The sequence below is a fragment of the Marmota marmota genome, unplaced genomic scaffold (genome assembly GCF_001458135.2).
Source record: "Marmota marmota marmota unplaced genomic scaffold, marMar, whole genome shotgun sequence".
NCBI lineage: Eukaryota > Metazoa > Chordata > Mammalia > Rodentia > Sciuridae > Marmota > Marmota marmota.
In genome coordinates, this window is record NW_026000005.1 from 21,498,363 (window position 1) to 21,512,363 (window position 14,001).

The 14,001-nt window shown below is 45.3% G+C and overlaps 1 protein-coding gene across 1 annotated transcript; it reads left to right on the forward strand.

The window, feature by feature from the left end:
- The first annotated feature begins 12,616 nt into the window (after positions 1-12,616).
- Ndufb11 (NADH:ubiquinone oxidoreductase subunit B11) lies at positions 12,617-13,269 on the forward strand. The gene is given in 1 exon segment (XM_048808322.1): positions 12,617-13,269. A coding segment is annotated over 1 exon segment (462 nt). The 5' UTR covers positions 12,617-12,751; the 3' UTR covers positions 13,214-13,269.
- The last annotated feature ends 732 nt before the right edge of the window (positions 13,270-14,001 follow it).

Sequence of the window (14,001 nt, forward strand, 5' to 3'; positions counted from 1 at the left end):
CCTTTCCTTCATTCCCCCCCAAATAAGAATCCTGTACTGTGTGTGTCTGTGTGTGTATGTGTGTGTGTGTGTGTGTGTTACTGGGGATTGGCCTCCCACAAGCTAGTCAAGAGCTCCACCACTGGGCTACATTCCCAGCCCCCATTACCTTTTAACATCCTCCTGTTTTGCATTTCTGAGACCTTTACACATTGTCCTAAGTTTTTCTCCCACAGAGAACTGTCAAATAACCAAGTAGCCAGTTCACTTCCTATTCCATTTATGCCTTAACACTGAGTGCGGCTCATTTAACTGAGGTTTTCTGAAAACACATCTAAGGAGGTATAGAGATATATGTAGAGTCAAAGATTGCTGTGAGTTTTTTTTTCCTTTAAAAAACTTTATTTTTAATGACACAATTCTTTTCTTTAAACACTCAGAATGCAAAGGAATTGATTCCTGGGGAGAATGATGACTATTCTCAAGCCAGCAGGGAAAGATGTTGCCTTTCGCCTCCTTTGTCTTCTATCAGGGGCTCACCTGGACCATCTTCCCTTGAATCAATAAAAAAAGTTTCTTGCTACAAACACCACAGAACCAGCAGGCTGAGTCCTGGATTGTTCAAAACAGCCATTGGAAATGCTGCTCTAAATAAACCCCACCCAAGTCTTTATTAACTTAGTCGAAAAGCCTCACCAGCTTCAACAATCTCAGGACCTGGAAGAAATGGACGTATAGCTGCATTATCTGGGGACAGAAGTCAGAGCTGCCTGTCACTGCACTTGGTATGATGATGGGGCCATGGAGTGGTTAAGGGCACAGGTACAGGGTTTAACAAAGCATATGCCTGTGCTAGCCTGGATAGATTGCATAACACTCTGTGCCTCAGGGTCCTCATCTTTAAAATGGGGACAATAAAAGTAGCTACTTGAAAGTTATTCTGAGGTTTAAATTAAATACTACATGTAGAGCAATTAAAATAGTGCCTGAGGGCTGGGGGGTATAGTTCAATGATAGAATGCTTGCCTAACATGCTGGAGGCCCTGGATTCAATCATCAGTACTGCAAAAATAAATATATAAATAACAAAACAACACCTGATACATAATAAGCATTTTATAACAATAAGCTATTTTGTATTATCATTGTACTAGCATCTGATATTAACATCTGGCATATGATATATATACTAGATATATTCATATATCTCTCCAAAGCATATACAAATACTTTGTATACATATACAAAGCATATACATATACTCCATATACACACTCCATATACAAAGCGAAGCTTGAGCAACTCCTTCATTTCTCTGTGTATTTATATGCACAGGGGTTGCCTGATTGCAGAACCTTTATAAACCCATCAGCCATGCCAAGATCCTTCTACCCTAAGCTCTCCCTGCAAGCCCATCATCTTGCTTCCTGGCACTGAGCCTGGCAGCCTGTTCCAGCCCCACATCAAGGTCAGAGAGGAAAGAGACAGAGGGCCAGCTGCTCCATCTCCTTCTGTCTGGGAAGGCTGCGGCAGGCAGGGAGCAGCAAGGATTGGGACTTTGGCAGGAGGAGTGAAGTCCCCAGCCAAGGAATGACCAGCCAAGCATGAGAACAGAGTCTTGCTCCCCTTCTGTCATATATAACCCACATCACACATCCTCACAACACTCTCAACACTGCACAACATCCCAACACTCCCAACATGACACAACACCCCAAAACACACAACACTACAGCATAACACATACAACATGACACAATACCCCAAAACACACACTTCCAACTCTTTACAGCCCCAACACATATTCACAACACCATTCAATACCCCAACACTACACCACACCACACCACACATGGTGCCATACAACACACACACACACACAACACTCACACAACACTACGCACCACCACCACACACACAGACACCAGCAAAGCTGTCCTATCCTTTTATACCCTCTTCCTTTTTTTTCTGTAGACCAACAGGGCAGCACTCAGCTCATCTGCTGGGGGCCAAAGGGGAAGGGGAAGAAAGTGGGCAGGACAGGGCAGACACTGGGCCAATCCTGGCTCATCCGGGTACCAGCAAGAGAGCTCAACTCTCTGAGCCTCAGTTTCCCTGTCTCTGAAATCATCGTAATGCTTATATTCAAGGAATATTGTTGGGATTCATCTAGATGATGACTAAGAACCATTCCACCTAGTGCCTGGTGCACAACAACTGCCCTAGAATTGGTAATGGCTGAAAATAAGGCTGGAAAGTGGAGAGGAGCAAAGATGGAGAGATGCAAGCTAAAGCACTCAAGGAAGGAAACCCTCACCCCAGAAAAAAATCAGCACCCTTGTCCTCTCATTAAGGTTGGAGTATCCACAGCAACCCCAGGAACTTGTATCATCTGTCATGATTTCCAATTTGGAACCTTAAAGAGAACAGCATTAGCAAATGTATTAATTAGAGTCAGGTCTTCAACCTAAATCATGTATTTGAATAGAAGAATCCCTGCTTTATTGTCCCAATAGCCCGGCAGCCAGAAGCCATATGGTGGTTTTTGGGGAGAACACAGCTAGTGTCCTCAGCACAGCCATCCCCAACAGCAGAGCCTGAGTGGGACCCTGACTGGCTTACTAATGACCATCTCATGCTGGAACATTTTTCCAGCTTCTCCCTCCTGGCTATGGCTGTCCTGGGTCATCTTCTTTTCAACATGATTCCCATTTCAGGGTCCCAGGCTCCTTTAAGAAGAAACTCGGGAAAGGATAAACTCTTCCTTGCAATTTTTCATAGTTCTGACTGGCTTCTGGGTCCCCTTAGAACCACTGTTTCAGGCAGTGTGGGGACATCAGAGCCTGCTTCCTGGCTTGGCCGTACCCTACAGAGTCCATTGGAGTTTGGCTTCCTTGAGGATCAGAGAGTCCTTCCACCTGGAGGCCATATTGAGCCAATTGGTTTACAAGCAGCCTCGTGTGGAGCACACCATTTTGCTTAGAGGTCCATGTTCTGGCAATGAACCCAAAGAGGACCAGGCTGGGTGGGGAACGCACATCCCTGCCCCACTTCAGCAACAGAAAGAGAGTTGCAAGAGTTTGCATTTCTATGCACAGCTTTCAGAGTGGCTCAACTCCCACAAGAAAAATGGAAAAACCAAGTGTTGGCAATTCCCCAATGTTGTACCAGGGAAGAGTATGTGGCCTTCACACAGAAATCAGAAGAAGGGACACTCAACCTATGCTGATCATCAGTTCATTCCATGTGTGGTAGGAATATCATTATGCCCCCTTTATAGAAAAAGAAAAGGGCACCTGGAGGTAAATTAACTTGCCAAGATGTCAGGGTGGAAGAGCTGGGGTCCAAACTCAGGGAATCTCATCTCAGAGCCCAAACTGCTGCCTCCATCCCACCCATCTCTGTGATTGTTTGTGGGCTTGTTGTTGTTGCAGAAGCAGTGAGTGGAGACCAGGAGCAAAATAACTTTCCTACAGAGCTCACTTCTGGCATCACCTCCACTGATGTCATGCTCCCAAGCAGATTGAGATCTGGGAAGAGAAATAACCATTCAATGATGTGGGCTCCCTAATGCCCTCTGCTCTCTCCTGCCCACAAAGAAAAGGCACTGGAGAGGGATAAATGATGAGCCCAGTACCAAGGCCTTATTTCGCCACCAAACCAGAGCATCTTTTCAGAAGTGGGCCAGAGGACTTGACTCTTGGGTTTTCCCCACCCAGCCCCACTCCAATCCCTTTGCTACATCCACACTAGCCAGGATAAAGCCTAAACACATATTCTGGTGGCTACCAGAATTCACCAGAACACTTTCATCTGGATTGTGGAAATTAAGGTATAGCTTTTTACTCAAGAACTAAAAAATAAGATGGGTTGAGACTCAGCATTACCATGCCTCATGTCACCTACCCTCGCAAACGACCTGATTACAAATTTTTGTCCAGAATGCCTGCCATGAGAACACTCCCTAAAGCAGTGCAGAAGCCTAGCAGTATTCTCCACACTCCTGTGGCACTAACAATATCATGATGTCAAAAACGGGATGGTGTTTTTGACCAAAATCACATACTTTCAGACACCCTATAATGCTGTATTCCAGATGGATCTTATAACCATCCTGATCATCATTTGACAACAGTATGGAAACAAAACTAGTCTTTGTCATCATGCTTGTCCTGAAGTACACAACTTGATTTCTTCCCAGCATTGTCATGGTCTGACACCCTTTTGATTGACTGCTTCTGTGAAGGGACAATGTGAGACGGATGGTTTGGAAGATCTGAATGGAACTTAGAGAATAGCTTTCTTTCACAGATTTGGAAAATGAGATCCAGAGAAGTTTAAACCACACCATTATTTTACGTGTTGAGAAGGTTCTTGTGATTAGAGACAGAACCTTGTGTCTGAGTGCTGGTTCTGCCTCTTCTGATCCCTGTGACCTTGGTGAAGTTATTTATCAGCCTCGGTTTCCTCCTCTGTTAAAGGAAACCGTAAGCCTCATCTCCCAGAACTGAGACAGGGACGACACAGGATACCATAGGAGATAGAAATGCTTTATAAAATGTAACATGTTGTTCAAAGAGGGTGTATTATGAGAGGTGTTCCCCACCGACCCGCTCTTATTTTTCCTTTATTGAAAAGAGGAGAGAAGCAGCAGAGGATGTTGGTAATGTTTATGCTGGCTTTCGGCATGTTGAGCTCCCTTCTAATTAAGATCCTATCTTTTCTCTTCCTCAAGCCGGGGGCAAGCCTGGCCTGGCCTTCACAGCCTCCAGACCTGCATGCGTCACTGCTGTCAGTGGAGGACAAAACCCAAAAGGAGAAGAGGAAAATAAATCTTTTGTTTTTGAAGCTAAATAACCCAAAATGCAGCTCAAAAAGTTCCATAAAGGTTTGGCTTTCACCAACACAGAGCGGAAACAAAGCTGACCCCTCCCCTGGCCATGCCCTCTGACCCCACTGCCTGGAAGACTGTTCTCTCAGCCTCCTGTGCTTGCTTCAGGGTTTTTGTGGGGTGGGAGACTTGCATTTGGGGGTCAGGGAGGGAAAGGTTTAACATCAGCCCCAGCTTCCAAGTGGCAGGGGGAGTTTATTGATTAATATTCATGAGCAGTGTTTTATGCCTGCTGCAGTTTCTCATGCAAGGTGGGTTTAGAGGGAGGAATACATTACGGAAATTACCCTCCTGCCACCACCTTGGGAAATACAGGGCCCAAGGCCCAAGTTGTAAATATTTAACAGGGCGAACCCCCTTTCCTTTTGACTTCCCCACCACCACCCCTCAGCCTCACCCTGTGTACATTAAACTCATTCTTCCCATTTAACAAGGACCACTGTGTTTCCTCTGGGCTCTGTTCACTTGGAACCATGGGTCTGTGTCCATAGAGTCACAGAAAATGTCCATAAATCCCTTCAGCCACTATAACACAATTGATGGTAAGTCTTTGCTGTTAAAGTTGTCACTGACCCCCCCACCCCCACCCCCGGCCCTGGAGCAGAGAAATGCTTCTGTCTGTCAGATCCAGCCCTCTAACAGAAAAGGAGAAGAATGCTGAGGTGCTTTCCACTCATTTGGGAGGGGGGAGGGTATTCCTTCTTTCCCACAGTCAGTCCCAACATAGCTGGAATATTATCCCAGCAGGAATGCTGTAATTGGCAGCAGGTGGAGGCAGAAAGGACAAGGGGACCCGGAAGTAGAGAACTGGGTTTTGAGGGCCACATTGGACTTTTTCTTTAATTAGTAAAATGGAAGAGAGGACATTTGTCTTCTCTACTGAAGAGGGACGGGGAGGATGGAAGGTGACAGGGATTCTGAAAGCATTTAGTCGACAGCCAGGTAGAACATATGAACTACATAGCCCTGGTTTCTGAAGTCTTCATGCAAATGCAGTGTGTGGTGGCAATGGAGCAGCAATACTAAGACACTGCCAACTCTGAGATGAAGTAGAATTGCATAGGGTAGAGGGCCCATGATGAGCCCTGCACCCAGATTGGCCACTTGGCCCCTGGGTACTGACTCTTGGCAAGACCTTCGGTGAAGGCCTCAGGAACTCACATTAGCCTTGTCAACTAGGTACTTCTCTTATTCCCCTGTAGAGTTGAGGCAAGAGGCCCAGCAAGCTTGAGTAGCTAGCTCATGGCCACCTGACAATGCACTGGTACAGCCAGGTCTTAATCCTAGCTTTCTTGTGAGAACTCAGCCAAGGTATTTCAGATCTCTGAGCCTCAGTTCCCTGAGAATACTGAACCACCATTTTTGACAATTCTGACACCATAACAAGCCAATGTCCATACTCCAGTGGGAGAGACCCTAGCTGGTGTCTGCAGGGTGAAGGAACGGATGGCCAGGCCAGTCCAGCTGGGTACACATTCCATGGGGGGTCCTCACCAGCTGCCTCTTCCAGGGCCAGTGTCCCCTGTCGGTCATGCAGATACCCAGCCAGAAGGGTCCTCATCCAGGAGGAATCTCCTCAAGCAAGAAGCTACAGGCTATGGAGCAGGCCGGATGGACCTGGCTTTTCCCAGAGGAAATATTCTCCCTGGCACCCAGCCTCCTGGTTCTTGAGCAAACCAAGAAGAACAGCTACCCTGCAGCCTGCTGATGGGCTGGGTGGTGGCAGCCTGCCAGCCCTGTGCCCACATCCCTCAATCAGCTCATTCTCCTCGCATCTTCCCTGGGGCGCTGCTCTGTTCCTCTCACAGGGTCCCACAGAAAGGAAGCTGGGCCAGAGCAGATTGAGGCAACCTTGCTCCCGGTCCAACTCTCCAAAAGGCAATTTAAAAGGCTTGACTCTGTGGGAGTTGCTGGGGACGCTCCAAAACCGGAATGGCTTCAGTGCCTCCAGAAAGATTTCCTGTCTCACCTTCACCCCCGCTGCCTGCTTTTCCCAGAATATGAGATGCACGGATTCCGGAAGCCCATGCTGACATGTGAGATTACCTTCTGTGCTGCCATAAACATACCAGGAGACAGAGTCATACTGTGGTGAGAGGAAGGGAACTTGGCCACTGGGTACTGACTCTTGGCATGACCTTCGGTGAAGGCCTCAGGAACTCTTTGCCTCGGTTTCCCCCAAGGTGAAAATCAGGCCCAGTTCAATTTGTGAACAGCTTGATTATAGGAGTAGCTTAGAGACTTCAGGCCTCACAATCAGGTACAACATGACAAGGATCACACAGACCTGAATTGCTTCCCATAGTATAAAAAACTTGGCTAAAATGTATAAGGCCCTGGATTTGGTCCCTAGTACTGGGGGTGCATATTTTTCTATTTGTTCACAGTTACCTATTTGCTTCTTACTTGTTTATTCTGATTCAGTGATCTATGAGTACTTGGCTTAAGTCCCTGAGATTCAGAAGAGGGGAAGTCTCAATTACCATTTTACCTGGTCAGATTCAACTTAGAGAACTACTTCCTCCCAACCCTTGCCCTCAGCCTCTAAAAAAATACCATAGAACAATCTGTTCCCTGTAACAGCTGGCAAATGAACTTCGTGTGAATTATTGATCCCTGGGAACCCCCCGACAAACCCAGTTATCAGGTACCAGGGAATGCTGAGTCTTTACCCATAACCTGAGCAAACTGTTATTCACTCAGCTACAGACAAGTCAGGGTTTCTCACCAATTCCCTTCTTCCTTGTACATGTTATAGAATGTTCTCTCTGAAGACAAGGAAAAAAAGAGATCTTAGAATGTTTTCTTCAGGTTCTTCTTGCTTTGAATGGAGAATCCCTGCCTTCTCCATCTGCCCATGGCAGGAATTTCTAAATACCAGGAGGGTCCCAGGACCTGAAGGCAGTGTTAATGTGAAAGAGCATTTTGTTGGCCTTGAGGGCAGCTGGAGCCTGCTTAGTGGAGCTGACTTAGAGAGCCTTGAGTCACATGACCTGTCTCTGCTTCACTTTTCTCTGCCTGTAAAAAGGAAATGTGCCTGCTTAGCATTTTGGGGTTGGTAGATAAGAGGTACCTTAAGTATGGGGACAAGAGTTGGACAATAAGAACGAAATCCCACTGAGGTCCCCAGGGATGTTTCTAAATTGTTTTTTGTTTGATGCTGGGAGAAAAAAATATGTCTGTGCCCTCTGGCCAAACATGGATTTGGTACAAGGATGTCAGGTAACTTCCCTATACCAGGAGTCCTCTGGGGGCCCAGGGACTTCACAGACCAAACTCGAGGCCACCACCCCCAACCCCATGTCCATGCAACCGTGCTTGCCCTCCACAAGTGCTATGTGGTCTTCTGCATGACACTGGCTTGGAATGGTTTCCAGGCCATGGTGACTCTGCACAGACCCGTTCCTCTCTTAAGTGGTCTCCTTGGGAGGCCACAGTCCCATTCAGCCAGGGAGGTGGTCAGGGTAAGAGCCACAGATCTGGGGCTGTGGCAAGAACAAAGCTGACCCACTCCCATCAGGCAGGAACCTGTGACCCCAGGCACAGCTGAGCTATAATCAGTTGGGCTGAGCCGCCTGTCCCCAGGGTGAGGACTAACAGGTCTCAAGATGTACTTAACCACCACTTAAGCTATTAGATAATGCCACTTGCCCACAGGCCTGGGACAACAGATCTCTAAAACATTTTTTTTTCTCTTTCAAGGATTTTTAGCGTGTGTGTATGTGTGTGTGTGTGTGTGTTTCAAGAGAGTTTTTTTTTTTCTTTTACAATCCAACATTTTTTCTTACATACATTAAGAAGTCAATAAGTGCAGGTGTTGTTTCTGCTCATGTTGACAGGCTGCTGGGGAAGAACTGAAGAAAATGCTTATCACAGATTTGTTCTTATAGGACCCCAATTTATGTTGCACCCCTGCTAGTTGGAAATCATCTTCCTTTTAGGTTGGACTGCATTGTTCAGAGAAACATTAGAGGATTAAAATGTGCAAAATTTATAAGGTGACTCTAGGGCTAAGAATTCTGTGGTTTGGGAAAAAATAAATATTTGATATTGGTTCTTAAAAAAACAAAACAAAACAAAATGTTAACTTCCAGTGCATCAATATTTTTTAAATTCTTATTTCAAAATGCCTATTTTAGAATTAAATTAATTAATTCAACAGATATTTGTTGAGCACCTACTATTTACCAGGTATTATGCTAAGCTTGGGGGGATACTATATTGAATAACACAGACAAGATTTCCAAAGACTGGAGCTGTGGCTCAGTGGTAGAGCACTTGCCCTGTAGGCACAAGACCCTGGATCTGTCTGATCCCCAGCGCCAGCAGGGAGGGGGTTAAAATTATATACAATGTCACATAAGACTACATGCTGTGAAGATAAAACAAAGCAAACTAGAGCAAAATAGTGGCTGCTATTTTAGAGAGTCTCTCCTTAGTCATGAGGGAAACTGATAACACCTGAGAGGATGTGAGAGAGGAGGCTACAGTATATCTGAGGACCAGCATCCCAGGAAGCATAAGTGGCAAGGGCAAAGGCCCTGAGGCAGGAATATGCTTGGCATATCTGAGGAGAAGCTAAGAGGAATGGGAGGGACTGAAGAGTAAGAGGAGATGCCACGGTAGAGGCTCAGCAGCCAGAACAGCTGATGTCATGCAGGCCACAGAGGACTTTCGTGCTTAATACCAAATACAGTGGGAAGAGAGGAGAGGGTTTTGAACGGGGATTTGACATAAGGCCACATTGTGAAGAATAAACTATAGTTATACACTGTACATCCTCTTAAGGTAGATCCACGAGGATTTGCCAATAGATAGGAATGAATGAATCAAAATGACCCCCCCCATCTCCATCCCCATCCCCATCCCCATCCCCATCCCCATCCCGTACCTAGGATGGAACCCAGGGCCTCACACATGCTAGGCCAGCACTCTACCACTGAGACACATCCCCAGACTCAGAACGGCTTTTTAAAATCTCTCAGATCAACTAGACTTCTTTGATCTGAGAGAAATTTCTGTGGGGGCTCTTTATATATTCAGTTTTCTTAATTTTACTAATTTCTTTGGTCATGGGCTGTTAGATAGATTGTGACAATAAGCTGAGTTTAGTTATTCACTTAAATCAAACCGTCCTTGACAACATTTCTCAGAGGCCAGGCCCAGGAGGTTAGGGCCATGTGAATGCATTCATTAGAAATTCCACTACTGATTCACTAAACTGTGAATGCTACCTTGAGACAAGTAGGCCTAGAAACATCTAATTTATCTAGAGAAATACATTGTTGAACTTGAATATAAATGATGAAAAATATTAATGGGAATTGTAGAGCAAAGACTGTGATTTTTGTAGCAAAAAAAAATGGGGAAACATTTGTTTTAATAAAAAATCCTTTGAAAGTTTAAACACATGAAGAAGAAACCTGTAAAGTTTCAGAATCTAGACAAAACAAGCAAAAACAAAACCAAACGGGGGGAAAAAAAGCTTCACAACTCGATTACTGATGTCACCAAGAATTATCCTCTTTGTCATCTCCACCCCACAGAGTAAAGACAGACAAATTACACGCCTGAGGTCACACTCCAGGCAGTGGTCTAGACCGCCCTTTTTTCTTTTTTCTAAATCAGACATGATCAAGGCAAGATGAATTTAAAGAAAACTTAGTAGGATAAAAATGATTTATGGGGAACAGAAATATTCTGTGTGTTGATTTTAACACAATGTGCTTCATCTTGCACCTTATATGAGGTGTGCTTAGATCAGAATAATAAGGGATTAATGAAAGAGATCATATAGTTCCTGCCTAGAATCATAAAATGACATGTTCAAGAATGTTGAGGGCTGGGGTTGTGGTTTAGTGGTAGAGCGCTGGCCTAGCATGTGTGATCCTCAGCATCACATTAAAAAAAATAAATAAAATAAAATCATTATGTCCATCTACAACTAAAAATTTTAAAAAAAATAAATGTTGAAATTATCTGGTCCAGATTTAAGATTTTTTAACAACAGTTAGATTGGAAAGCAGCTGGGACCTTGGGATGGTGACTTCTGTTGTAATGTCAACCCTGAGCGCCCTCATTTCTCAGGAGCTTGGCATCCAGAGAGGCACAATGACTGACTAACAGATAAGTTTGCCCAAAACCTTTATTTCTGGTCCAGTGCTTCTACTACCACAATATTCTGGTCGTTATTCAGTATTAAACATCAAATATAAGTACCAAATAACAAATTACCATGGTCTGAAAATAGCTTTGGCTCGTGTGCTAAAAATTCCAGGAATGGGGCTGACTTCAGATGCAGCTTGAGACCAGTTTCTTCCTCTCTGCCTCTTGAGTCAGCTTCTGTGGGATTGGCTTCCTCCTCAGATGGGCATTCCTCTCATGGTGTGAAAGTGGCTGCTAAAACATCTAGACGTAACATCCTTCAGGTTAAGTCCAGTAGGAAGGAGCTTCCCTCTCTCCCTCTCCTCCTCTCCCTTTTCCTCTCCCTGTCTCTCCCTTTCCCCTCTCTCCATCCCAGCAAAACCTTTACTGTGTCTCACTGGCTCTGACGGGTCATACGTCCAGTGCCAACCAATTACTACGGCCTGGGAAATGGGTGAACTGATTGGCTGCGGATTAGGTCCCAAGCTCTCTCCTGCTCACCTCCAAACCAGGGCTGAAAGTGAAGGAGGGGTGGTTTTTTTGTTTTGTTTTGTTTTGTTTTCAAGAAAGCCTGGGTACTGTAATCAGAATTGGTGTAAATAAATGAATGGATATTTGAGAACCTTAAGCAACAAATGTAATTATCAATAATTATTACAAGTGTTGTCATATAGACTGTCCCTGACTTAGGATGGTTTCATCTATGATTTTTTTTTTAACTATACAATGGTGCAAAAATGATACGCATTCAGTAGAAACCAACTTTGAATTTTGAATTTTAACCTTTTCCCAGGCTAGCCATATGTGTGTACTATCTCTTTATGATTGACAATGGTAGCAAGCCACAGCTGCCCATCACTATGCCATTGTGAGGATTAACAACCAACACTCGATAGTACGGTACAGCTTGTCTAAAATATTTGGAAGGATAGGTGTATTCAATGCCTCTTCTACCAATGTAACTCTGCATCACATATGACCACAAAAAAATGGAAAGTTATATCCATGTATATGATATGTCAAAATATGTTCTACTGTCACGTATAACTAAAAAGAACAAATAAAATTTTTATTCAATCATTAAATAAATAAATGCATCTTCTATATAATGTTCTCAATTTACAATGAATTTATTGGAATGCAACCCCATTGGAAGTCAAGGAGCACTGGTATAATACAGGAGAATGAACTTCAGGGAGAACTTCTAGCATGCTGCTTGAGGAGAGGATTTGGCCCAGGTCAGGAAAAAGCAGAAGACTGTTTTCCCTATAATATGGTCCTGTGACATCTGCAAACCCTAAACCCAATGAAAAAACTGACTCCAGTGTATTTCAAACAAAGACTACAGGATTCTAAAAAATGGAGAAATGGTGATCAGGCTGGAGGTGTGGGTAAGATTATGGAGCTGTGGGATTGGGGATCAAATTTTGAATAAAAAGGAAAGTGGAGCTCCACCTCTTTCCCCACGGGGCCTGCCAGATGTCACCGCTTTCTTCCTATCAAGATGAAATTTCTCAGCCTGACCAAGAGGATAGGAGCATGGTTGGTCCCATGAGGCCATGACAAGGGAGGGAAAGGAGGACTCCTCGACGCCCCGCCTCATATGAACACAAACTTGAACCCGGGATCTATTTAGTGAGGTGGGGGCGGAGCGACAATGATCGCGGTTGAGTCAACTGCAGCTGCGCACAGTTCCATTTCCGTCTCCGCCCCTGAGACCCTGTAGCACAACCTGTCATGGCGACCGAGCTGTTAGGTTTGTGCGCTCGCCGCCTTTTGGCCGCAGCAGCGATATGAGGGCTCCCCGCTGCCCGCGTTCGCTGGGAATCCAGCTCCTCAAGGGCTGTGGTCGCTCCGTCTGCTGTGGCGGGAAAGCGGCCGCCGGAACCGACCATGCGCTGGCAGGAGGACCCAGAACCCGAGGACGAGAACCTCTATGAGAAGAACCCAGACTCTCATGGTTACGACAAGGACCCTGTTGTGGACCTCTGGAACATGCGGGTTATCTTCTTCTTTGGTGTCTCAATTGTCCTGGTCTTAGGCACCACCTTTGTGGCTTATCTGCCTGACTACAGGATGCGGGAGTGGGCCCGCCGGGAAGCTGAGAGGCTTGTGAAATACCGAGAGGCCAATGGCCTCCCCGTCATGGAATCCAACTGCTTTGACCCCAGCAAAATCCAGCTGCCTGATGATGACTGACCAGTTACTGAGTGGGGCTCAAGATGCACCACCTTCCCTACCTGCTACCTGCCATTCTACCCACTCCTCAGAGGGCGTAATTAAAGGGACTGAAAAATCAAAAAAAAAAAAAAAAAGGAAAGTGGATAAATGGGTAGAGTCCTAAATGTTTGTGCCCCTACCCCAAACTCATATATTGAAGTCCTCAGCCCCAATGTAATAGTATTAAGAGGTGGGAACTTTGGAAGGTGATTAGGTCATAAAATGGTACCTCCAGAAAAAGGATTATCACCCTTATAAAAGAGACCTAAGGGAGACCCTCAAACCCTTCACCAGGTGAGAACATAGCAAAAAGGTGAGCCAAAAAGTAGGCCCTCACCAGAAACTGAATCTGCTTTGAACTTGGAGGTTTTTAAACTTCAGAATCAGGAGAATTAAATTTCCATCATTTCTAAGTCTACAGCATTTGGTTAAAGCAGCCTGAAAGGACCAAGACAAAGAGGGATGCATTTCAAGGGGGCACAGAAACCTAGTGCTGGCAATGACTTATGTGGGAGAGATGGAAGACCTTCACTCACTCATTCCTTGCTTCACTTGATCAAAGAATAGTGATTGAACACCTGTGTGTCCCACCCAGCAGACATCCTGGGGCTATGACAATGGACAAGATACTGTCCCTCCCTCAAGGAATTTGTCCCCCAGTGGTGTCCACAGCAAGGAGACTGAAAAATTGCAGGAGTGAGCACTGCTCAGGAACAGGGCACCCATAAGTGGTGGGGGTCAGGGGGAGCGTGGGGATTTATGCTGAG